This window comes from Marmota monax, unplaced genomic scaffold (genome assembly GCF_021218885.2).
Source record: "Marmota monax isolate L192 unplaced genomic scaffold, Marmota_monax_Labrador192_F-V1.1 WCK01_AAM20220418_F8-fsc00160, whole genome shotgun sequence".
Lineage (NCBI taxonomy): Eukaryota > Metazoa > Chordata > Mammalia > Rodentia > Sciuridae > Marmota > Marmota monax.
Window position 1 is genome coordinate 827,668 of NW_026694183.1, and position 24,958 is coordinate 852,625.

The 24,958-nt window shown below is 40.7% G+C and overlaps 2 protein-coding genes across 2 annotated transcripts; both read right to left on the bottom strand.

The window, feature by feature from the left end:
- Window positions 1–341: 341 nt before the first annotated feature.
- Window positions 342–2,580, bottom strand: LOC124107793 (vomeronasal type-1 receptor 4-like). Its single transcript, XM_046465990.1, has 2 exons — window positions 2,572–2,580; window positions 342–1,313 (listed from the first exon to the last, which is right to left on the bottom strand). Exons 1-2 carry the CDS (start codon window positions 2,578–2,580, stop codon window positions 342–344), a joined length of 981 nt encoding a protein of 326 aa, XP_046321946.1.
- A 20,727-nt stretch (window positions 2,581–23,307) lies between these two features.
- LOC124107794 (vomeronasal type-1 receptor 4-like) lies at window positions 23,308–24,246 on the bottom strand. The gene has a single exon (XM_046465991.1). It carries the CDS (start codon window positions 24,244–24,246, stop codon window positions 23,308–23,310), a length of 939 nt encoding a protein of 312 aa, XP_046321947.1.
- Window positions 24,247–24,958: the final 712 nt, after the last annotated feature.

Sequence of the window (24,958 nt, forward strand, 5' to 3'; positions counted from 1 at the left end):
TGTCACTTGTTTACACAAGTTAATAAACTAGAATAGTAGAAAATAAAGAAAGCAGATATTATGCTGAAGAATTCAGCAGTTGTTGTACTTGGTATATGATATCTAAAATTTATATTCGTTACATCTCCTTTTCCCAAATATTGTTGGATGGACAATAAAACCAAATCTAAGTGATATATATGTGCACCTACTCAGGTACACACATACACACACATGGACACAATATAATAAATAAGTCTGGTGTGTTGATTGTCATTCTTGGAGATATTACTGTATCACTCTTCTTTCAATTTGTAAGTAAAAATGGAGAAACATGTAAGAATTGTGCAAAAGCCTACAACTTACACGTTCCTCCTGACATTGGGGATTTTTCTATTCCTCATTCCAGAGAGACCAAGCCTGGATGCACTGGAGTCCCTGCTCATGAGCAGAAAGGGGCTGAGAGCTGGGAAACTCCCAGAAACTATTGCACCCATCTTTACCAGCAGCCAGTGGGGATTATAAATAACAATCATACAAACCTGAAAAATGCAGGAAAGTGTGTAAAAAGACACAAAAGTGCTCACCAAAAGAAGGATGGTTTGGGTGGCTCTGGACTCAGGGGAAGACCTGGGGGAGCTGGTCTTATGAACATGCTGCATTATCTGCTTGTGCCTGTGCAGGATGAGCACCATGAAGCTGCTGGCCCAGAGCATGAGCCCCAAACACAGGGCATCGGGGAATGTTACCAGTACTGCATACAGTGATAGTGAGGTTGTGTCAAGACGAACAGAAGAGCAGTATCCATAATCTTTCATGCTTGTGATATTATTGTTGCTCCTTTTTCCAGTCATATGTGAAATAATCATAATATTTACAAGCACGTACAGAATCCAGCTCAGGTATATGAAGAAACCAATGTATTTGGGAGCTTTCACTTTAAGCTCTGAACAACTGGAATTCTCAGGACTAATCTTCATGGCCTGGAAGACACTCAGGAAGCAGGTGCTGCCAATGGACACACCCCTGCCCACCCTGTGAAGATAGAAAAGCAGCTTACATCCAAAATTACTGAGGAAACCTTTCACTCCAAAAGCTTCCACTGTCTGGGGAACACCTCTACACAGGAGAGCTAACAAGTTGGCCACAATCAAGTGCTGAAGAATCAAGTCCGTGTGTCTTACCTTGAACCCTATGAGGTAATGGACCAGATAATGGAGGAGAAGAGAGGAATTGCCCAGAGCTCCAACCACAGTCTGTGACAAGAAGATGATACCAACAACCACATCACTGGCTGCCACCCTGCCAGTTCTCTGCTGTGCCAGCCAGTGGGTCTGGCAGGAAACAGGAGGACTGGACTGCACATGTCCTATCAACCAAAACCCAGTATTGTACACTCTTCAGAGTTACCACTCTGAAAATTTACAAAAGGTCTTATTTCACTAGCAGGTTTTTATGAGGTTGGTATGGATAGTCAAATCATGAAGTATGTGTAAATCCCTGTTGTGAAAGCAGCACATGGTGATTCATCTTCATGACATGAGCCAGGTGCTGAGATGACTTTGCTGATGACCAAGAGAACTTCTGCACACAGATATTAAGTCTCTGTCCAGATTCACACTCCAATCAGGTACAGAGGTGTCTTGAACCTGGCTGAGTGTTTACAGAGAGCACAGCAAGAACCATCAAGCTTCTCTAAAGGTCGTGAGCAGGTTCTTCTATCAATCCAGCTCATATTTTCTTCCATTTGTCTATATTTATATTGTCTTCAAAACTAGTGGTATCTTAGACAGTTCATTGTAAAATGTTCCCATTTACTCTGAAATATTAATTCTATGTGCAAGGTCACTTATGAAGGAACATTTAGATATTGATTTAATGACTGCAGATGCACTGAGGGAACCTCAGCCCTGCAGGCACCTGTGCCATGGTTAGTCCCATGCAGGGAGGCAGGACTGACTCCACATCAGGACAGCTCCCCATGACTCATATGGTGAATTGTTAGGAACACAAGCTCAAGGGCCCTATCTCAGGAATTTTGCCAATTCCCAGATCTTCTCCTAAGTCTTGGGATACTAAGAAATAACACATAATTAAAGAGTATAGTGTAGAAACAAAGTATTCATATTTTAGAAGACTCAGATATGTGTTAATTAATACCTAAGGAAAAAAATGTATCAGAAAAACAATATTAGTGAATGATATTACAATAGGAGCCATTCAAGAAATTTGGTATGTGTTAGTATTTAAAAGTTGAAATACTAGAATTTCTGCATTCATTTGAATGCATATATTTAACAAAATTTATTGGGTAAAAAAATTTATGTCCACTTGTTACTTAACAGATGGTGAAGAGCTTTCCTATGTTCCCTGCACATTCATACCCTGCTCCACTATCAGATTCCTATGCCAAATGGTACATTCACTACAATGACAAAATATTCCACATGAAAAAAATATAAAGCTCTTACAGATGGTAATAGAATTCTGTAATAACCTTGTCCACTATTTCCATACATGTTACTTTCCATAATACAGAGAAATGGCCTCACTATCCTTGAATTGTGATGCTTTCAGTATTGGTACAATTACTCTCTCCATTGTATCGGTACAATTACTCTCACCATGCTGAGAGTCAGAGAAAATGTTCTGCCCAAGCAGTCACCATCAGCTCTCTCTCTGCACAGGACTAAGAAGATTCCCGTGAGCTCCTCCTACTCCACACACAGGCAGGGAGATACTATGAGTCTGGACCTAGAAATCATGAAGATTTAGTGTAGACTTCCTGTAAGGGAAACTGAGCAGCTGGGTGACTTTAAAACAACCTCCTTGTACACCTTGAAAATCACATTTAATTTTCTCTTGGATTAAACCACAGCAATCCCTGTCAGTAAAAATCACATGTAGTTAAATTAGGACCCATGGTGGTTTGGCATTTAGGATGGGATCCTTTTATCTTTGCTACCTAGAGCCATTCTTCATCAACCATTTTAATACTTGTGTGGCTCTGGCTTATGGAGGGTTCAACTGAGTGTCCCCTTTTTGGCTGTGATCACTTACCCAGACTCTTGATGGGTCTCTTCTCACAGATGCTGCTCTCACACTCACCCTGAGTCACTCACCAGGCTCTTCCTCTCTGCCAGGATGGTGACCTCAGTGCAGAGGTCTCTCTGACCAACATGTGTGCTGCAGGGACGCGGCCAGCTCCTGAGATATGGATCTGTGGCTCTGTGACCTCACCTCCCCTGGGACCTGCAATTACCGCTGTGCCTAGAGCAGCAATGGCTGTGCAGGCTGGGGGAGCTGAGGACACTGCTGGAAACTTTCTCCCAGGTGTCACTTATGAAAAACAATTTTAAACTTTCCTCATAACATGTCTTCAGAGGATATTCTAGTGTTTGGAGAGACTCTTACTTATCCATGATCCTGGGAGACCAACAGGGTGTCACTTGGAGGGGCTGGGAAGTACTGAGGTCTGTCATATGAAGGGCTGGCAGTGAGCTTTGCATGTCTCATTGTATTTCTTCCTTCCCTGGGAAGATTTCTACCCCAAATCCAGTTGCTTCCCATTCTTCATTTCAATGAATGGCACCAGATTTTAGGTATGAGCAGAGAAATGGAAAGAGAGAAAACACATAGGAAGGATATTATACAGGTACAAGGAAAAAAGAATGTGATGCTAGTAGTTCACCTTGGAAGTCACCAGATTCATCTGCACAAACATGAGTGAATTCATTGGATACATTTACACATTGAATGTTAATTCATATCATAATTTTGTGAATAAATATGCCCTGTCAATATTGACCTCCACTACTGACAGGAGGGAGAAACAGAGCAATATCCATCAAACAAACAGAATGTAATAAAATTCTCTTCAACAATGTCATCAGCAGAATCAGTTTGACTTGTCTGAGCCAAGAATTCTGTAAATATCAGATATTCAAGGGCTACTAACATTAATTCAGTAGCCCTATGGGGGTGACCACAGCACAGGAGCCCTTTCAGTTACTGTACTCCCTCCAGCCCTGCAAGGACAATGTATACACTGAGGCACCTTAACTAATGCTGTGAGATTTACCATCCAGGTGGAAACCTGTGGTGTGAACACAGGTGGGTTTTGGGCAGTGACACTAAATGGGAGTGAGTCTGAAGTGGTTAAAAGAATAAGGACATGACGAAAGGGTGGACAGGAAAACAAGATGGTAGAGCTCCTGTGATATGAAGGAGAGAGTGCAAAATAGAGAAGATAGATGCAAAAAAGAAAAAAAAACTCATTATCTATCCAGAAAAAGCTCATGGACATGGCTAGGTATAGGCACACCTGGGTTGAGGAGCCAAGGGACACAAGGACATAGGGTTAACCAGGTAAGAGAGACATGGGGTGCCAGGTCACACAGGAATGAAGATGCTTCTGGGGATGGGGACAGAATGCAAAATAATGTTGCAGATTACTGGATGTAAAGCCTCTGAGGTGTTCATAGCTACACCTGGTGGGAAGTTGTGAATACGGATGGGGGAACAGGGACTGCATTAATTAGTTGTCCAAAACAGGCCCAGAGTGTGACAAAAAAAGTGAGTCTATGCAGAGAGAATGGGCCTTGGAGGAGACAAATTCGACAGAGAACAATGAAAGAGCAGGGGAAGGTGGTGGGGAAAGAGCTAATGAGGATGATGGCCCTGGCTGCAGTCACTTTGGAGCCTGAATTGGGTGTTGAGAAGGCTGAGAGTAGACCTTGGACATTTGGGTGTGGGGCCCAGGGGCCCTTGTGACCGACTGAGTAAATGGAGTTGAGGGTGGATACAAGAGAGGACAGAACTCTGATGATGAGACTTGTTGGGTTAATGGAAGGCAGAAAGGCTGTCATTAGGCTACCATGAGAGACATCACTGAGGAACAGACATTAAATATGTCACAACACAGCTGTGTGGGGGTTAGGCATGGAATGGATTCCTGGCTCTGAGGGATGGGGGAGGTTCAGTGTGTAGCTACAGCTCAGAGTGAGGAGCCAAGCCTCTGTGAACATTAGGGTAACATGTGTTCAGACTCAGCCCTGCTTATGGATGGGTGACTGACAACTGAATTTGTGTACATTTGTGGTATACATGAGGAATTCACATGGGTAGATACTATGGAATGATTACTGAAAATCAGGTAATTTACCTACATATCATGTAATATACTTAACTTGTGTGGGGGACATTGAAGATCTCTCAGCAAATTAGAAGCACACAACACTGTCTTGCTATCTGCAGGTTCCATGCTGTACAGCAGATCCCCAGGGTTCATTCATGTAGTAATGGAACTTTGTGCACTAACAATAATCCCCCATGTATTTCACTACCCACCTCTTTACAATCCTCATTACACTCTGTTTTTGTAAAGTTCACTTTTGTAGAAGTTAAAAGTTTGGTGTCCTGTGTGGCAATGTTAAGAGGTGGTGGAACTTTTATGAGATGACCCTGGTGAAGGTTGACAGGTCACTGGGTCTTTGTCCATTGAAATAATCAAGGTGTTTCACATGAGACTCTCACTAGCTCTCATGAAAGGGTTGATATAAGGATCTGCTCTCTAGTTTTCAAATTCACCATGTGACCTCTCACACACACACATTCCTCTCATGTTTCCCACCACCTCCATATGACACAAAATGCAGCCACACAGGAAATGAGCCAATGTGGGTGGCATGCTTATGAGGATGCTAAACTGAAATATGATATCTCTCTCTCTCTCTCTCTCTCTCTCTCTCTCTCTCTCTCTCTCTCTCTCTCTGTGAAATATCCAAAATGTAAAATAAAGATATTTTGTCCAACTAAAACTTAAAAATAAATAAATACTTTTAAATGAAATACCTAAATTCTTGGGTTTTGACATAGAAGAGGCTAATAAACAAGGCTTTCTGCTATATCTATATGAGATCATTAGACTCTTCTCTCGGGATTGAACACACCTACCTTGGTCCTGATTTCAGCCTCCTCAGATCATCTCTTCCTTACTATGATCTACATTGTTATTCTGTATTTTAAATAATAAAGCTTTGGGGCATCAGTTCTTCTGACATCCATATGGTCACACCACACCTGGGACTTTTACCTGGCCAAGAAGTACAATCTGGAAATAAGGCAGTGAGACATCCCAAGGCACAATATCTGGAACATATTCATTAGAGTGGGACAAGTTTACAGTTGACTTTAGCATTATATCACAAGAATGATTTTTTTAAGAAAAAAAAATAATTTATCTATAGTATTGACAATATTCTTGGTTGCGTGAGCATGATTTTGTGATGGGAGCCCTTAGATGGCCTGTCCCTCACTTCCCATTTGATAGCCTCACTCTCATGACTCCTCTCCATATAGGTTGAAGATCTGAGGACTCCACAGGCACAGCTCCTCCCATGGATCTCCAGAGTCTTTGATGTTTTAGGTGTTTCTCTTCCTTTCCTGGACTCTCAATTCTCTCTGCACTCAAAGACATTTTCCACCCTTAAAGTATATGTTATCCCAGGATGCTTATTAGCATAAACAACCTTGAACAGAAAGTCCATAGAAAGAAACAGAACATCCATCCTCCTGTGAAATGTTCACGTCACAGAAAAATCAAGAGAATTCTCTTTCCATCAGGCCCACATGTGTATTTATATACTCAATACATGTACACATTTTTTTAAAATAAAGGTGTACTTGGATTTTGATGTTTTAGTGAATTTTGACATTTTTATTTCTTTTGTATGTACAGATCTTTTTCAAATTAAGAATCCAGAACCAGGGACACAGGGCAAGTCAAGTCTTGAGATCTTTGGCAGAATGTCATTGTAGTATTAAGGGATACAAATAGGGCTATAAACTCTAAACAGTTACCACTTGTCCTCATTTCTCATTAGGGAATAGCCAATAGTCCATTCCTAAAGAAAAGATACATAGAACCTCTTAATCTGAAAAACATAAAGTGACCCAAATTATATGCAGGCCGCTTTAGGAAGCTTTTCATTGCTGTGAAAAAGGCCTCCAACAAGGATTACCTAGAGTAGGAAAGATTATTTGGGCTCATGGTCTCAGAAGGCTCAGTGCATTGATGACTGACATCATTCCTCTGAGCCCAAGGTGAGGCAGAGCATCTTGAGGAGATGGCAAGGTAGAGGGTACCTGCTCCCCTCAAGGCAGACAGGAAGCAGAATGGGAAGACAGGAAGAAGCCACAAGGAAAGATGTCCTCTTCCAGTGCTCATACCCAGTGACATGTATCCCCCAGTGACACTACACCTGACTACAGTTCCAACGGATCAGTCCTTTCAAACTAATATGGATGGGAAAAGTTACAGCTATCACAATGGAATCATTTCAGCTCTGAATATCCCTAAATTAGCACAGGAGATTTATATCCAAGCCATAAAACAGGCTAAACTACTGTATAACTATAACATAGCTGGATATATATTAAAATGTTCATTTCTTGAAATGTATCTCTCAAACCTTGGATTAAAAAAAAATGCGCAGCTACCCGACATGACTAGACATCCTGGTGCTGGAAGCAGACCAACTCCATCTTGGAAAACCTTTCTCACCACTTTACAGTGGGCGTGGCTACCAGTTTGGATGCCATTTGAGCAGGTACCTGATTTCCAATCCCCAATGGTGTAACTAGGCACAGTGGCCACCCAGCACAAGAACAGGTCTCAGTTGGGTAGGAGTACAGTGCGGACAGGGCACCGCCCACCTGGTGTGAGCCTGGGGGTGAGAGGTCAGGCAGTTGGGACCTGATAAATAAGAAAGGGGAGGGGACTAAATTCTGGAGAATAACAGAGAGATCAGGATTTGGAAAATCTCCAGGCAAGAGAGGGAGACGAACCAGGGTCTCAAGTCAGACAAGTGGTCACAAAAAAAGACCCGCGAGGCACTGTTTCCCTGCTGGGACTGGTGGGATGCACTCCCTACTTCCAGATGCTCCACACCAGATCCAGTCTTCACACCCTGGTTGCCTACACCATCCCTAGGGCAGGGACATCTACTGAATGAGACCACCCCACCTACTGCATGAGAAGAGAAAGAAACAGATCTCTAAGAGTATTTTTTCTTTTTTCTCTTATTCTTTCTCTTATACCCTTCTATTCTCTGGCCCTCACATCCACAACATATGTAAAACCAAGAACTTTGTGTGAAATAGGACTTTGAGAACTGAGTCACCTAATTAATATAATATAAAGGAATTACATAAGCTCTTTTTTCTTTTTTTGCCTCTTTTTCTTCTCTCAATTTTTTCTCTTTCTTCTTCCTTCACCCTTCAAATTACACTATTTTAACATCCTGTATTTTTCTAAAAACATATGTGTGTTTGTTTTATGTATGCTCCTGTCTTCTCATGTAATTGTCTACCCCAAATTACCTCCTATCTATTCTCCTGCTACTAACACTCTTCACTAGATTTCTCCATCACATTTCCTAAGATATATTAACTATATACACTCAAATATTCTCCCTTCAACATATTGTCCTATGCCTGACCCCCAGTCCATTGGCCACCACCAGAAACTGTAAATAAAACTTTTTATGAAACCACTGATTATATCTTAAAAAATAATTTAATCCAACATTTCTGGACATTGAGACTAAACTGTAAATGTCTTAATAACAACAATTTGTTCATAGGTGATGTATTGTTGATATTGGGATCTGTTGAGATTGCCCTTCCCCACAAAGGAGAGATCTTGGAGCCCTACAAGACCACTACAAATCTATAGGGTAAAAACAATAACACACCAGATCCACAGAGTGGAAAGGAAGACACACGAGCAACATGAAAAGAAAAGGGAAGAAAGTACCTCAAACAAATCAAGACAACACATTATAAGCATTGGCAGCTACAGCAGAAAAATTACAAAGATTTCAGGATATACAGGGTTAAAACGTTTTGGAATCTCAAAGAAGACATAAGAGAACAAATACAGGCAGTGAAAGGACACTTCAACAATGAGCTACATAAACTAATCCAAGAAGCAAAAGATCACCTCAACAGGAAGATAGAGGTTCTTAAAAAATAAGACAGAAATCCTTGAAATAAAAGAAATAATAAACCAAATTAAAAACTCAAATTAAAGCATCACCAATAGAGTTGACCACTTAGAAGGTAGGACATCAGACAATGGAGATCAAATAAGTCATCTTGAAAAGAACATAGACCAGAGTGAAAATGATAAAAAAAAAAACATGAGCAGAACATACAAGAAACATGGGATAGCATAAAAAGAGCAAATTTAAGAGTTATTTGGATAGAGGAAGGCATAGAGGTCCAAACCAAAGGAATGAACAATTTATTCAATGAAATAGTGTCAGAAAACTTTCCAAACATTAAGAATGAATTGCAAATCCAAATTCAAGAAGCCTACAATACACCAAATGTACAAAGTCACAACAGACCCACGCCAAGGCACATTATAATGAAAATGCCCAACATACAAAATAAGGAGAGAATTTTAAAAGCCACAAGAGAAGGGACTCTGAATACATATAAGGGAAAATCAATTAGGATAACATCAGATTTTTCAACACAGACCCTAAAAGCTAGAAGATCCTGGAACAATATATATCAAGCTCTGAACAATAATGGGAGCCAACCAAAAATCTTGTAACCAGGTAAATTAAGCTTTAGATCAATAAATGAGAAAGAATCAAACTAAATTTTTTTTCTCAGCAAAAGAAACAATCTTTGAGGCGAACAGAGCCTACATCCTGGGAGCAAATCTTTATCCCTCAGACATCAGATAGAGCACTAATCTCTAGGGTATATAAAGAACTTAAAAACTTAAGCACCTGGGAAAACTGGAAATCCATATGTGTCGCGACCCCTCGCTGGCAAGGGAAAACACGACACAGGATTCTTCTTTCAGCAGTTTATTCAGGCCTTGATTCAAGTATCATCTTCTAGTGACCCCCCGCCGAGCGCCCAAGCACAGCCTAATAAAGCCTCCCACATACCAATCCCAAGCTGCCATGTGGACCTTTCTCATAGGGTGGGAAGGGATTGCATGCCAACTCTCCATAAAAGGAGTTGTTTATCACAGGCCACAGTGGAAGCCGGTGCCATCTTCTAATGGCGGCCACGTTCTATAAGAATGGCTTACCACAGTTCCCCCTTCTGTTTTATAAAACAATGCGGGTGAAAGTAGAGGTCCTATCCCACTGTGCAGAAGTGGCTGCAATGTATGGTTCAGTCCTAAGGAGGGCCCTTCCCTAGACCTGGTCCCATATCAGCCGATGCCTGTTTTCGTAGGGCGGGGTGTGGACGTCAAACCCGCATGCAATAGGACATGCTTTCCTTGAGGTCCATTGAGGGATCACTCAAGTGCAGTGCCTTGCCTCGCATCCTGCATCGTGACGACGGTGAGAAGTAGGATAACACAAGTAGCCTGGTAGTAATGACAAAATTTAAGTTGGCAACACAATCCCTAAGCCCCAGAGGAAGGTAAAGAGTCTGTAGCCGAGAAGAAAGACCAATCCTGAAACCCATCTGCGTGCAATGGTAACAAGACCTGCAGAGTGCAAGGGCTATTCAGCACTGGGAGAGAATAAGGAAGAGGACATGCCAATCCCAGTGCAATGTGAAACTAACTTGGGGTGCAATGGCCATGCCCAGAAATCACTGTTTAAGATGTGCAAGCCAGATTTGTGGAGAAATGCCATTTTCTAAGGCCGCAAGAGCCTGTACGATCATAGCCTTCTCTTGCGCATGGCGAGTTTTAAGGCGACAGAGAAGCCACAAACAAAGTACAACACTGAAGCAACACATTGCCCCAAAAATGCCCACTCCCACCCATTCCTTAAAAAAGGAAAAGGCAGAGGATAGCCAAGTGGTGAATTGACCCAAAGTCACTGGTTCGACACGGGTACTATTCAAAACAGCAATCTGAGTTAGTTGAGACTGGATCAAGTTTTCTGCTTCCATGGACCAGGTTCCGGATAGATATTCCCCGATGATGTGGGAGGCATTCCTGGAATCATTAAATCTGACAGAGGTTATACATAAATGTGCACGTTGATCAACACAACCTAAATGTACTAGAACAGACAATTCCTCAACTTGAGCTTGAAGCAGATCTATCCTTTGATTAGCAGCCAGAATCCCAGATAAAATGTGTTGATTAATTCTACTTTGAGATTCAAGTATGGTGGATGTTTGTTGAATAACCTGATTAATAGTGGCAGCAGTTTGAACCTGGCTGGCCATGGCTACTCCAGCTGTAACTGCTGCAGCAGCAGACACTGCCACAGCTGTCACTATAGCTGCCGTAATTCCAAAATCTCTACGGGCTCTAATCAGTTCAACAATAGGAAATGACTCTGGATCCGCAGTAACCGGGATCGGGACAAAAGTTGGAATTTTCATAATCACTGCCGTAGTCCAGGAGCCATTCCAACACTCAGACAAATAACAGGTAATATTAGAACAATTAAGCATCCCCTGTAATGTAACATTAGCCAAAAGAAACAGGAACGGAGATTGGAGACAGACTGCTGCGGAGGGTAATGTAGCATTAAACAATTGTGAATTGTGTGAAGTAATTTTAAGTCTCCTACCTCGCTCCAAGTCTTGGGTACTGCCAGAAACATTAAACAGCCAACTTTGGACTCCTAATATTTCCCTGGGGAAACACAAGCGCGGACTAGACTAGCCCAATCTGAGGGAGTCATGCAAAATCTAGTAAGTCCCTCCACCTGAGTGACAGTGAAAGCGGCATCTATGCCATAAGTGCGGACAGATTCTGCCAAGGTTTTAATTATCTTAAAGTCTAAAGGCTCATGATATCTTCCCCTGTTATTGTCCTGAAATACAGGGTATGCAAGTCCCATGTCTGTATTAACTGTCCTCCAAACTTGTGCATGAAAAGATCTCCCGGAACCTTGGCTCCCCCCCACATACGGAGGTGGGGCAATCGGCACCATATCTTCTTCTAGATATTCTACCTCCTCCTCCTCAGAGTTTTGTTGACCGATGTTAACTCCCTTCCCCTTCTTACAGTAGGCCTGTGTGCCCTGTGTCTCCTTTTTCTTCTTTTTCATTTTTATCTTATGTAGTTGTTGTAACAATATATCAAGGTCCTCAGAACTCTCTGAGTCGCTTGTGTTCTCAGGCGTTTTTAATTCGGTCAAGTCTGGGTAGAGCCTTCTCCTATTTTTATCTTCAGGCTCTTTTGCCTTCTCACTACTGTTACTTTTAATACTCTCTGCCACTTCACTACGTGATCCTTCAGATTTTTCCTCATGTAGTTGTTCAAGAACAGCCTGACCCTCACTCACAGCTTCCTGGCATTTACCATCTGTTATACATCCTCTAACTAACTTCCAAAGTGGAATAACACCACCCTCTAAGGTGCCTTGCTCACGAGCGAAATCTAGATCTTTCCCTAATTTGTCCCAGCTGGGAATCGTAAGACTCCCTGAAAAAGCAAACCAAGGAGCCGCTATATCAGCTTCTCTTAAAAACATCTGCAAAGTACTCTGCTTTATCTTAAGTCCTTTTGAATGTAACAACCCATCTAGGGCCAACAAAATTGGGCTTGAAGAGGTAGTGCCCATAATGTTTTTAGAGCTATAAAGAAAGTGAAAGTACAAAAGTCCCCGCTCTCTTCCTTTTACAGGGGAGCGTTCCATTCTATGAATTCCCCACTCTCTTTCTTTTACAGGGGAGCGTTCCGTTCTATGAATTCCCCGCTCTCTTCCTTTTACAGGGGAGCGTCCCTTTTTCCCGCTCTCTCTCTATTTACAGAGAGAGCACCCCGCTATTTGCTTGCGGATTCCCACTTTACCTGGGAACTTACCGGTGCACCACCCTGACTGCTGAAAGTTCTGGATCCTGGGTTCGAGGAATATAATTCCCCGTACGGGCCACCAATTGTTGCGACCCCTCGCCGGCAAGGGAAAACACGACACAGGATTCTTCTTTCAGCAGTTTATTCAGGCCTTGATTCAAGTATCATCTTCTAGTGACCGAGCGCCCAAGCACAGCCTAATAAAGCCTCCCGCATACCAATCCCAAGCTGCCACGTGGACCTTTCTCACAGGGTGGGAAGGGATTGCGTGCCAACTCTCCATAAAAGGAGTTGCTTATCACAGGCCACAGTGGAAGCCAGCGCCATCTTCTAATGGCGGCCACGGTCTATAAGAATGGCTTACCACACATATGCAACAAAATGAAACTGAATCCCTTTCTCTCGCCATGCACAAAAGTGAATTCAAAATGGATCAAGGAGCTTGATATCAAATCAGAGACACGCCGTCTGATAGAAGAAAAAGTTGGCTACGATCTACATTCGGTGGGGTCGGGCTCCAAATTCCTCAATAGGACACCCATAGCACAAAAGTTAATAACTAGAATCAACAAATGGGACTTACTCAAACTAAAAAGTTTTTTCTCAGCAAAAGAAACAATAAGAGAGGTAAATAGGGAGCCTACACCCTGGGAACAAATCTTTACTCCTCACACTTCAGATAGAGCCCTAATATCCAGAGTATACAAAGAACTCAAAAAATTAGACAATAAGAGAACAAACAACCAATCAACAAATGGGCCAAGGACCTGAACAGACACTTCTCAGAGGAGGACATACAGTCAATCAACAAGTACATGAAAAAATGCTCAACATCTCTAGCTGTCAGAGAAATGCAAATCAAAACCACCCTAAGATACCATCTCACTCCAGTAAGATTGGCAGCCATTAGGAAGTCAAACAACAACAAGTGCTGGCGAGGATGTGGGGAAAAGGGTACACTTGTACATTGCTGGTGGGACTGCAGATTGGTGCAGCCAATTTGGAAAGCAGTATGGAGATTTCTTGGAAAGCTGGGAATGGAGCCACCATTTGACCCAGCTATTCCCCTTCTTGGTCTATTCCCTAAAGACCTAAAAAGAGCATGCTACAGGGACACTGCTAATCGATGTTCATAGCAGCACAGTTCACAATAGCAAGACTGTGGAACCAACCTAGATGCCCTTCAATAGACGAATGGATAAAAAAAAAATGTGGCATTTATACACAATGGAGTATTACTCTGCATTAAAAAATGACAAAATCATAGAATTTGCAGGGAAATGGATGGCATTAGAGCAGATTATGCTAAGTGAAGCTAGCCAATCCCTAAAAAACAAATGCCAAATGTCTTCTTTGATATAAGGAGAGTAACTAAGATCAGAGTAGGGACGAAGAGCAGGAGAAGAAGATTAACATTTAACAGGGATGAGAGGTGGGAGGGAAAGGGAGAGAGAAGGGAAATTGCATGGTAATGGAAGGAGACCCTCAGGGTTATACAGTGGAGGGGGTAGAGAGAGAGGAGGGGAGGGGAGGGGAGAGGTGGGGAGGGGGGAGGGGGGAGGATGGGAAAGGCAGCGGAGCACAACAGACACTAGTATGGCAATATGTAAATCAATGGATGTGTAACTGATGTGATTCTGCAATCTGTGTATGGGGCGAAGGTGGGAGTTCATAACCCACTTGAATGAAAGTGTGGAATATGATATGTCAAGAAATTTGTAATGTTTTGAACAACCCACAATAAAAAAATTAAAAAAATATATATAAAAAAAATAAAATTAAAAAAAAAATAAATAATAAAAAAAAAACTTAAGCACCAAAAAAACAAATAACCCAATCAACAAATGGGCCAAGGACCTGAACAGACACTTCTCAGAAGAGAATATACAATCAATTAATGAAGGACCCCAAGGCCCCAGGCCCAACATTAGGAAATCTAACCCCTGTGCCCTGAAGCTGCAAGATGCTCCCTTACACAACCCCCATGGCAAAACCCCTCCAGCAGCACGTAGCCTTTCGAGTTCTGCACAATGCTACCACAAGATGTTCCATATAGATAACCCTAAGGGCAAACTTGAGCAAAACAGGAGAAAAACAGGAACTGAAAGGACAGGTGCAATTTTATGGTTTTTCCGAGAACAGAAAGTTGAAAACCAAGTTTACCCCCTAGGTGACCCAACTGCTGGATTCAGAGGGACCAATAGAAAGACTGTTGCTGTGCTATGCTAAGAGCTAACCCACTTGTTCCCTATAAAAGATCTGTACCCCAAAGCCCGGTGTGCCAGTTCACCGAAGCTCCAGCTGAGGTATAGCTGTGCACCCGCAGGCGCCTGTGTGAAAATAAACGCCTCCTGCTTTTTGCAGCCAGTGTCTCGCGTGGTTCGTTCCGGGTTTGGGATCTGTGGATCTTTCATTAACAAATATATGAAAAAATGCTTATCATCTCTAGCAATTAGAGAAATGCAAATCAAAACTACTCTAAGATATCGTCTCACTCCAGTCAAAATGGCAGCTATTATGAATACAAACAACAGTAAGTGTTGGTGAGGATGTGGGGAAAAGGTACACTCATACATTGCTGGTGGGACTGCAAATAGGTGCAGCCAATAAGGAAAGCACTATGGAGACTCCTTGGAAATCTGGGAATGGAACCACCATTTTACCCAGCTATCCTGCTCCTCAGACTATATTCAAAGAACTTAAATACAGCATACTACAGGGACACAGCCACATCAATGTTTATAGCAGCACAATTCACAATAGCTAAACTGTGGAGCCAACCTAGATGACTTCAGTGGATGAATGGATTTAAAAATGTGGTATATATACACAATGGAATTTTATTTAGCAATAAAAGAGAATAAAATCATGGCATTTGCATGTAAATGGATGGCATTGGAGAAAACAATGCTAATTGAAGTTAGCTAACCCCAAAAAATCAAATGCCGAATGTTTTCTCTGATAAAAGGAGGCTGACTCATAGTGGGGTAGGGAAGAGGAACATGGGAGGAATTCTAGATAGGGAAGAGGGGAGGGAGGGAAAGGGAAGAGGCAGGGGATTAGCAAAGATGGTGGAATATGATGGACATCATTATCCAAAGTACATGTGTGAAGACCCGAATTGGGTGTCATCCTACTTTATATACAAACAGAGATATAAAAAATTGTGGTATATATGTGTAATAAGAATTGTAATGCAGGGTCTGGGGTGTGGCTCAAGTGGTAGTGTACTCGCCTGGCATGCGTGAGGCCCGGATTTGATCCTCAGCACCACATACAAACAAAGATGTTGTGTCCGCCAAAAACTAAAAAATAAATATTTAAAAAATTCTCTCTCTCTCTCTCTCTCTCTCTCTCTCTCTCTCTCTCTTTAAAAAAAAGAATTGTAATGCAAAAAAAGTACATGTATAAAGACATGGCTTGTGAACATACTTTATATACAAAATATGAAAAATTGTGCTCAATATGTATAATAAGAATTGTAATGCATTCCACTGGCATGTATTTTAAAAAATAAAATCAATTTAAAAAAATAAGAAAATTAAAGGGATAAAAATAGGAAAAAAATAAAATTACTTCTTTGCAAATGATATAATTGAGAAAGTACACACAAAATACAACCAAAACATTTGTACAGGTGATAAATTCAGTAAAGTAGCAGAATATAAAATCAACAGATAAATCAGTCACTTACCTATGCAAACAATGAATCTACTGAAAATGAAATTCAAAAAGTGATCCCATTCACAATAACACCAAAATTAGAATACCTATGGATAAATCTAACCACGGATATGAAAGGCCTCTAAAATTAAAATAGAAAACAATGAAGAAAAAAATTGAAGTAGAATGTAGAAAATGGAAAGACAACCCATGTTTTGGATAGGAAGATTGAATATTATAGGACTGAACATATAATCAAAACCACTTTAAATCTTTAATGCATACTAACCAAAATATCAATGACAATTTCACACAATGACAAAGTGACACAAAAGAGTTCTCATAAGAAATGAGATAGAAATTAGCATATAGAAAATCATAAATGACCACAAATAGACAAGAGTAAAAGAGATATTCCAAGAAACATCATAATCATCACTGAAAATTAAGACAGAATATTTAAATCTACAAGAAAAAAAGCATCAGGTCACATTAAGAGGCAAATCAATAAGATTCACCTTTGAATTCTCAACTCAAGACACCAATATTAAAGAAACACTAGAATGAGGTATTGTAAGCTGAAAAAAAATTTTGCATCAAGATTGCTATATCCCCAAAAAAATCTATTTCAAAATGAGTGGGGAAATTAAACCATTGCATGACAAAGATAAATTAAAGAAATCACAACAACCAAGTTTTAACTATGAAAACTATGCAAAGATATGCTGCACACAGAGAAATCCAGAACAAACCCCAAAGATATCAAGGGGGTGATGCCTACTATAAGAGTAAATGAAAAATCAAAATCAAATTAAATATAGCAAAAATATCAGAAAACTACAGACTTATATTCAAACTAACTCTAAAAAATGGTCTCTACTTCACAACTAAAAGACATAGATTAGCAGAATAAATCAAAAGATAAGATCCAACAGGATGCTGTTTGCAAGAGACAGATCACAGAGGCAAAGATGCCCACAGGCCGAAGTTTGTAAAAGGACATTTACATATCACACAAATGGGATCTGAAAACCATCAGGAGGAGCTAGCTATTCTCAGATGAAACCAAAGGAGATTTCAAGCAAAAGTTAACCACAGAAGGACAGTACATTCTGCTGAAGTAACAATGCAAACAGAAGAAATAACAGTAGTAAATACACATGCTCCAAATGTCAGGACACGTTAAATAAAATTATTCTTGACATTAAATTCAAGATATACTACAATAAAATAATACCTAGTAATTTTAATTCATTTTTATCACCAATAAATAGGTCATCCAAAGATAAAAGTCAACAAAGATATTACCAACGTAAATAGTATAATGGGCCTAATAGACATTTAGAATGCACCTCACCATGTCACCTTCCTCTCACAACATTCTTCCCCTAATATCATTCAGCACCTTGTGACATAGCCCAGGAGACTCACAGGAACTGAGCTGCTGTTGGTGCCATACTCGTGATCTACCAAAACCATGAGACAAACTCTTCTCTCTTCAGGGAACTGAGCTTCTGGGGATTTGTCATAGACGTGGGAAACAGGCTTCTAATGTTGTCTCCTATCCCTGTGTGAGAGGCAGAGACTCTTCCCTCTGGAAGATTCCCAGTTCCACATCTGGCCTCAGGCTCCCCTGACTTCATTCTCCTGGGGTCATCTCTCCACCTGGGATGGGCTACATTCTTCTGTATCTTTGAAACCTACAGCTTCATGGAACAGGTACCCAAACTCCTTCTCTCCTTCAGGCTTGTCCTTGGACACACAGCACCCAGGAGGGTTCACAGATCCACAAGTACAACCTGAGGATGAGGCAGTGTGTTCTCCAAGGCCTTGTGTCTGTGGCCCGTTTGTTGTAGTGGGACAAGTCTACAGTTCCCTCTGACATGGGCTCATGGGCAAGGTGCACTTAAATACATGTGTAACCCAGAATGTGGGCAACAAGCATTCATGGTGGAGGCTGCATGGCCCTGTTCCCATGAGAGTCATTTACTTGGGATGACTTTATATCTCCTCTAGATATCTGTTGTTGTAGCTTGAGGATCTGGACACTAGGGCATATCATCTTCTATGGATCTCCAAAATTCTTGCTGTTCTTTGGTTTCAGTCTTGTTTCTCTCTACAGTAAGCAAACCTGGATTCTGCCCCCAAATTTGACACAATCTCTATCACTGAAGGCTCTCAATTAGCTTCAACATCCATGAAACAACAGGATGTAGCAAAAACATCACATGAACCTACCCTTGAGACATGAGCACACACAGGAAATGCAATCAATGTGGAACAATGTCAAGACCCATTTCTTCACTGTGTTCATGCTAGAAACTGTTTCCATGAGTGAATACTTTAGTAAAACAGTGATTCAACAAATGCTGTCATTAGGACCAAGTTGGTTTTATTGGCTTCAAGCAATATTTAATAAAGATTGATGGGACTAGGCATTCAGACAAGGAAGACCTGTAATCCCAGCTACTCAGGAGCTGGGGCAGGAAGATTGCAAGTTTGCAGCCAGCCAGAGCAACTTAGTGAGACCATGCTGCAAACACAGTGTTTTATAAAGAAGGCTGGGATGTAACTAAGTGGTAGCAAACTTGCTTCACATGCAAAATGCCTTATGCTCAATCTCCAGCACAGCAAAAACAAAGAAATAAATAAATAAGCCAACACCAAAGTGACATTAAAGGATTCTGTGTACAAGAATGAGGTCAACCCACACTACTGACCTGCACCATTCCCAGGCCAATTCTAGATGCAACCAGCTGAAATACCCTTGCTTCCCTAGAAAGCTGTGTAAAGTGAGAAATTAAATAGTTGACAATTGTGCATAAACCTACAATCAACACACTTGTGATAAGATTTGGGAGGGTTGCACTCAAGAGCCTGGATAGAAAGGAATCTAGGTAATGTAAAGTCATGATGTGGTCATCCAAAAAACCACAGAAAATAGCAGAGAAATCTTCACCAAGCACACATAGGATTATACAAAGTAGGAAATGAGAAGCAAAGGGCTTGTTGCAGAGCTCGTGAAGCCCAAGGTGGTTCTGGGGCTCAGCCAGCACCATGTTCCATCCTTCACACAGCAGGGATTCCCAGTGCCTTCCAGGTATTTTATTTTCTTAAACAATGAAGAAGTTAAAGATGTCTGAGACACATTAGGAGAGGTTACCAGCAGGATGTTAATATTTTCAGAAAGTAGGCTGAAAATTTTCCCATTTGGATGAGGCTGTGACAATCTCTACACCATCTGAATGTGGGGTAGGTAACCAATAAAACATGGCCCAATTACCTGGTAGATCATGTGTGCCTGCACATATCACTGGACCAAAAGGTTCTAATGCTAAAAGAACCACAGGGCCACATGTGGAGGGTGCCCTTTAGAGCTGGGCATGAAGATAGAGTCCCAGCAGTCAGGAAGTGGAGAGAAGCTGGAATGAAGGTTTCCATGTGTCCTTCAAGTAGTATGCAAGGAACACAAGCTGCCAAAGAAGGTATTTTTTAATTCTAGATGGCCACTTGACTGAACAGATGGATTGAACACCAAGTGCAGAGGAGGAGTATTGCAATAAGCCATGGCTGGGCCAACAAGCACATCTCATTTCTGACAGATGGTAGAGGCCAGCGCTGCAGGGGAAGCAGATATGGGTGCAGCTGTGTTGGGGAGACCAGTGATGGGATTTAACAGATGAGGACCCTTCCACAGCCTCGTGGCATCTGCAGCACATTCTACCTGCCTCCTAGACACAGAGGAGTGTTCTAGGAAGACCAAACTGAACCTCACACTTGTACCCTCAGGTGTGGTTTTATTCTAGGAGTAAATAGCTCACTCATACATATGTATGTGTGCATGTATGTATGTATGTACATATTCAAATTAATCTTCATGGATACATAAGCAAAGCAAATCTTCAAAGCTTTACACACAAAGTTTTGTGTAAAAACAAAACTTCTCTTTAAAGATGCTTGATATGTAGAAAATCTTTGAGAACAGAGCTCTAACACTTATTGAGGGATAAGTGCAGTATAGAGAGAAGAATTGCTAAAACACATCAAATACTTTATTTATCAGGTTGTATATGAAAATGGAAAGCTACTTTTGAGAGTTATGTAGAAGCCTATTGCTTTAAATCCCAGAATGACTTTAGAGATGTTTCTAATAATAATTCATTACCGACATTTAATTGTGAGTTAGGTTTACAACAGCTGCATTTCACATTTGCCTCCCTGGGAGAGAAGACCAGTGTATTTGTTTCTTCTTGGAAAGTGTAAAGAATTAGGAAGAAAACTCACTTGATCAAAGAGTACCTATTACTTCAGGAGAAATGTGCTTATTATGCGGCACCCACAGCCAACACTGGCCACATCAATGAAAAAGGTGCACTGAGGTAGCAGTCTCATTAGAGATGTAGTTCTTGATGTTTAACAAATCACACCTTATCTTGCTGCCTCTGATCAGCAGAGATTCAAAATCTGTTGTAGCACAGTTTAAGAACACATGCCAATTGCTATTTACTATTTTGAAAATTCTGTAGAAATTAGTTCATTACACCAAGAAGAGTCCTCAAATGTAACATTTTCCTTTCAAATGAATGTGAGACATGTAAATTTCATAACAGCGTTATTTATCCAGGTTTAATTCTAATAAGATTTTGCTTTTCTTCATGTTCAGCTTAATAAAAGCATTTTCTTCTTCAAAAATATAAAAATAAAAGTATGAGTACCTGATGGGTTGAAATTCATAGACATATTTGGTAAACTCTGATCATACATGCTAAAGGCAAGCCTATATAAACCTATGTTCAGAAAAATGTATGCAATTTGTAGATATGTATACATAAACATATGTTCACATATATACATGTATGTGAAGAAACACATGAAAGTATCATGAAAACATGTCACACTTCCCACATGTCAGTGCTGATCACGATGTTCCAATGTGTTGTACTGATCAGTTTCTGCTGCCTACCCAAGTGCCTACACAAACACCTTATAAAGAAAGGAAATTTATTGAACTACATTTCTGTATACTCAGGAGCATGGTGCCAGCATCTGCTCAGTCCTGGTGAGGGCCTCACAGCAGATGGAATCACAAAGATAGAATCACGTACAGAAGAGACCACAGGGCAGAACAGGGAGCAAAAGACAGTGGAGACAGCTGCACTTGCTGTAGGGAACTAATATAATCCATCATTAATCCTTTCCAAGGTGACCTCCCCATGACCAACCACCTTGTATTGCATCCACTTCTCAAAGGTTTCACCACACAACAAATCACACTGGGGTAAAAATTTCCAACATGTGAAAATTAGGTTGGAAACATAAATCACATCCATACTAGAGCATGTGTGAATCAAGGGAGAAATGCTAGAATTGTTTGAAATTCCTTCAGTTAGATTCTATCATCAACAACATGGGAAAATACAAATATGAAGCCTATGAAATTTTCTTCTTTTTTCTTTTTTTAATTGATTTTGTCTTTTTAAATACATGACAGTGGAATGAATTACAATTTTTATTATACATATAGAACATAATTTTTATATCTTTGTATATAAAGCATGGTCACACCAATCCATGCCTTTATACATGTACCTTGTGGGGGTTTTTTGCATTATGATTCTTATTACACATATATAAAACAATATTTTATATCTCTGTTTATATATAAAGTATGTTGACACCCAATTTGAGTCTTCACACATGTACTTTGGATAATGATGTCCATGACATCCCACCATCCTCGCTAATCCCTTGCCCTCTCTCTTTCCCTCCCACCCCTCTTCCCTATCTAGAGTTTGTCTATTCCTCCCATGCTCCCCCTCCCTACCCCACTATGAGTCAGCCTCCTTATATCAGAGAAAACAATCAGCATTTGTTTCTTTGGGATTAGCTAACTGCACTTAGTATTATCTTCTCCAACGCCATCTGTTTACCTGCAAATTTCAGAAGCATATGGAATTTTCAAAGTCAAATATAAAATAGCTGATGTTGAATGATATTATTTATATAAAGTGCAAAATGTTGAAAGTGATCTCTACCGTTAGAAGTGACATACTGGTCACTATTGGGAACACATACAGGAAAGAGGAGTCATACCACCTAGGATATTGTTTTACCATGTAGCAGCTGCTTGCACAGGAGTTTTCAATTTGTGAAATTTGATTAGAAACACATGCCAACACATACATACAAATGTTTCAAAGATACATATCACTAATTCAATATTAAGTACTGAACTAAAATTTATTAGTACCCAGTATTGTAAACAAACAAGGTAGACATTAAATAAAGGTTAAAACCTAATTAGCTTATGAAAAGAAAAAATACTGCATTGTGAAAATCACAGCACAAAATCAATAAATTCAATATAAGCTGTTTAATAAAGAGGACATCAGAAGACTTTGCTTCCCATCATGTCCAAAATTACATGAAACATGTTTCATTTCATTGCAAAAGACAAACACTTGATAGTGTTCACATTGATATTTCTTTCAAAAGACACAGCTGAAACATAAACATAATATGTAGATAAATGTAAAATACATGTCACTTGTAAATAAAGAAAGAAAAATAATGAAAGCAGATTTATGCTGAAGAATTTGGCTGTGGTTGTAATTGGTATATGGAGTCTGAAATTTATATTTGTTACATCTACTTTTACCAAAATATTGTTGGGTGGACAATAAAGCCAAATCTAAGTGGTATACATGTGCACTTACTCAGGTACACATACAAACACACATGCACACACTGTAATAAAAAAGCACATGTGTGTTGATTGTCATTCTTAGAGATATGACTATCACTATTCTTTTTATTTTGGGAGTACAAATGAAGAAATGTAATAATTGTGCAAAGCCTACAATTTACACGTTCCTCCTGACATTGGGGATTTTCCTATTCCTTATTCCAGAGAGACTGAGCCTGGATGCACTGGAGTCCCTTCTCATAAGCAGAAAGGGACTGAGAGCTGGGAAACTCCCAGCAACTATGGCACCCATCTTTACCAGCAGCCAGTGGGGATTATAAATAACAATCATACAAACCTGAAAGATGCAGGAAAGTGTGTAAAAAGACACAAAAGTGCTCACCAAGAGGAGGATGTTCTTGGTGGCTATGGTCTCAGGGGAGGACCTGGGGGAGCTGGTCTTATGAACGTACTTCATTCTCTGCTTGTGCCTGTGCAGGATGAGCACCATGGAGCTGCTGGCCCAGAGCATGAGCCCCACACACAGGACATCAGGGAAGGTTAGCAATGCTGCATACAATGAGTCTGTGGTTCTGTGATAAGGAACACTAGAACAGTATTCAAAATCTTTCATGCTTGTGATATTATTGTTGCTCCTTTTTCCAGTCATATGTGAAATAATTATAATATTTACAAGCAGGTACAGAATCCAGCTCAGGTATATGGAGAAACCAATGTATTTGGGAGCTTTCACTTTAAGCTCTGAACAACTGGAATTCTCAGGACTAATCTTCATGGCCTGGAAGACACTCAGGAGGCAGGTGCTGCCAATGGACACACCCCTGCCCACCCTGTGAAGATAGAAAAGCATCTTGCATCCAACATCACTGAGGAAATCTTTCACACCAAAAGCTGCCACTGTCTGGGGAACTCCTCTACACAGGAGAGCTAACAAGTTGGCCACAATAAAGTGCTGAAGAATCAAGTCTGTGTGTCTTACCCTGAACCCAGTGAAGTAAAGTACCAGGTAATGGAGGAGAAGAGAGGAATTGCCCAGAGCTCCAACCACAGTCTGTGACAAGAAGATGATACCTATAGCCACATCACTGGCTGCCATTCTGCCATTCCCTGCTGTCCCAGCCAGAGGGTCCTGCAGGGGAACAGGAGGCCTGGACTGCACGTATCCTGTCAACCAAAATCCAATATTGCCCACACTCCAGAGTTACCACTCTGAAAACTTACCTAAGGATTTATTTTCACTAGCAGGTTTTAATGAGGTTCATGACTAGTTGAGGCAGGAAGTGTGTTGTGAAGGCAGCACATGGTGATTCCTGAATCTTCATGACATTACTCAGGGGTTGAGATGACCAGGAGAACTTGTGCAAACACATGTTAAGTCTCTGCCCAGATTCATACTCTGATCAGGTGCACAGAGGGGTCTTGAACCTGGCTGAGTGTTTACAAAGAGTATAGCATGAACCATCAAGCTTCCGTAATGGTAATGAGCAGGTTCTTCTATCAATCCAGATCATATTGACTTCCATTTTTCTATATTCCTATTGTCTTCAAAACTAGTGCTATTCTTAAACTTTTCATTGTAAAATGTTTCCATTCACTTGGAAATATTTATTCTATGTACAAGGTCAATTATGAAGGAAGAGTTAGATATTTTAATACCTGCAGATGCACTGAGGGAACTCTAGCCCTGGAGGCATCTGTCCCATGGAGAGTTACCTGCAGAAGGCAGGATTGACTCCACATCAGGACAGATACCCCAAGACTCATGTGGTTGTGTGTTAGGAACACAGCTCAGTGGCCCCTTTCACAGG

Excerpts from the sequence above, each read along its gene's own strand:
- LOC124107794 (XM_046465991.1), bottom strand. The coding sequence starts at position 24,246 with ATGGCAGCCAGTGATGTGGCTATAGGTATCATCTTCTTGTCACAGACT.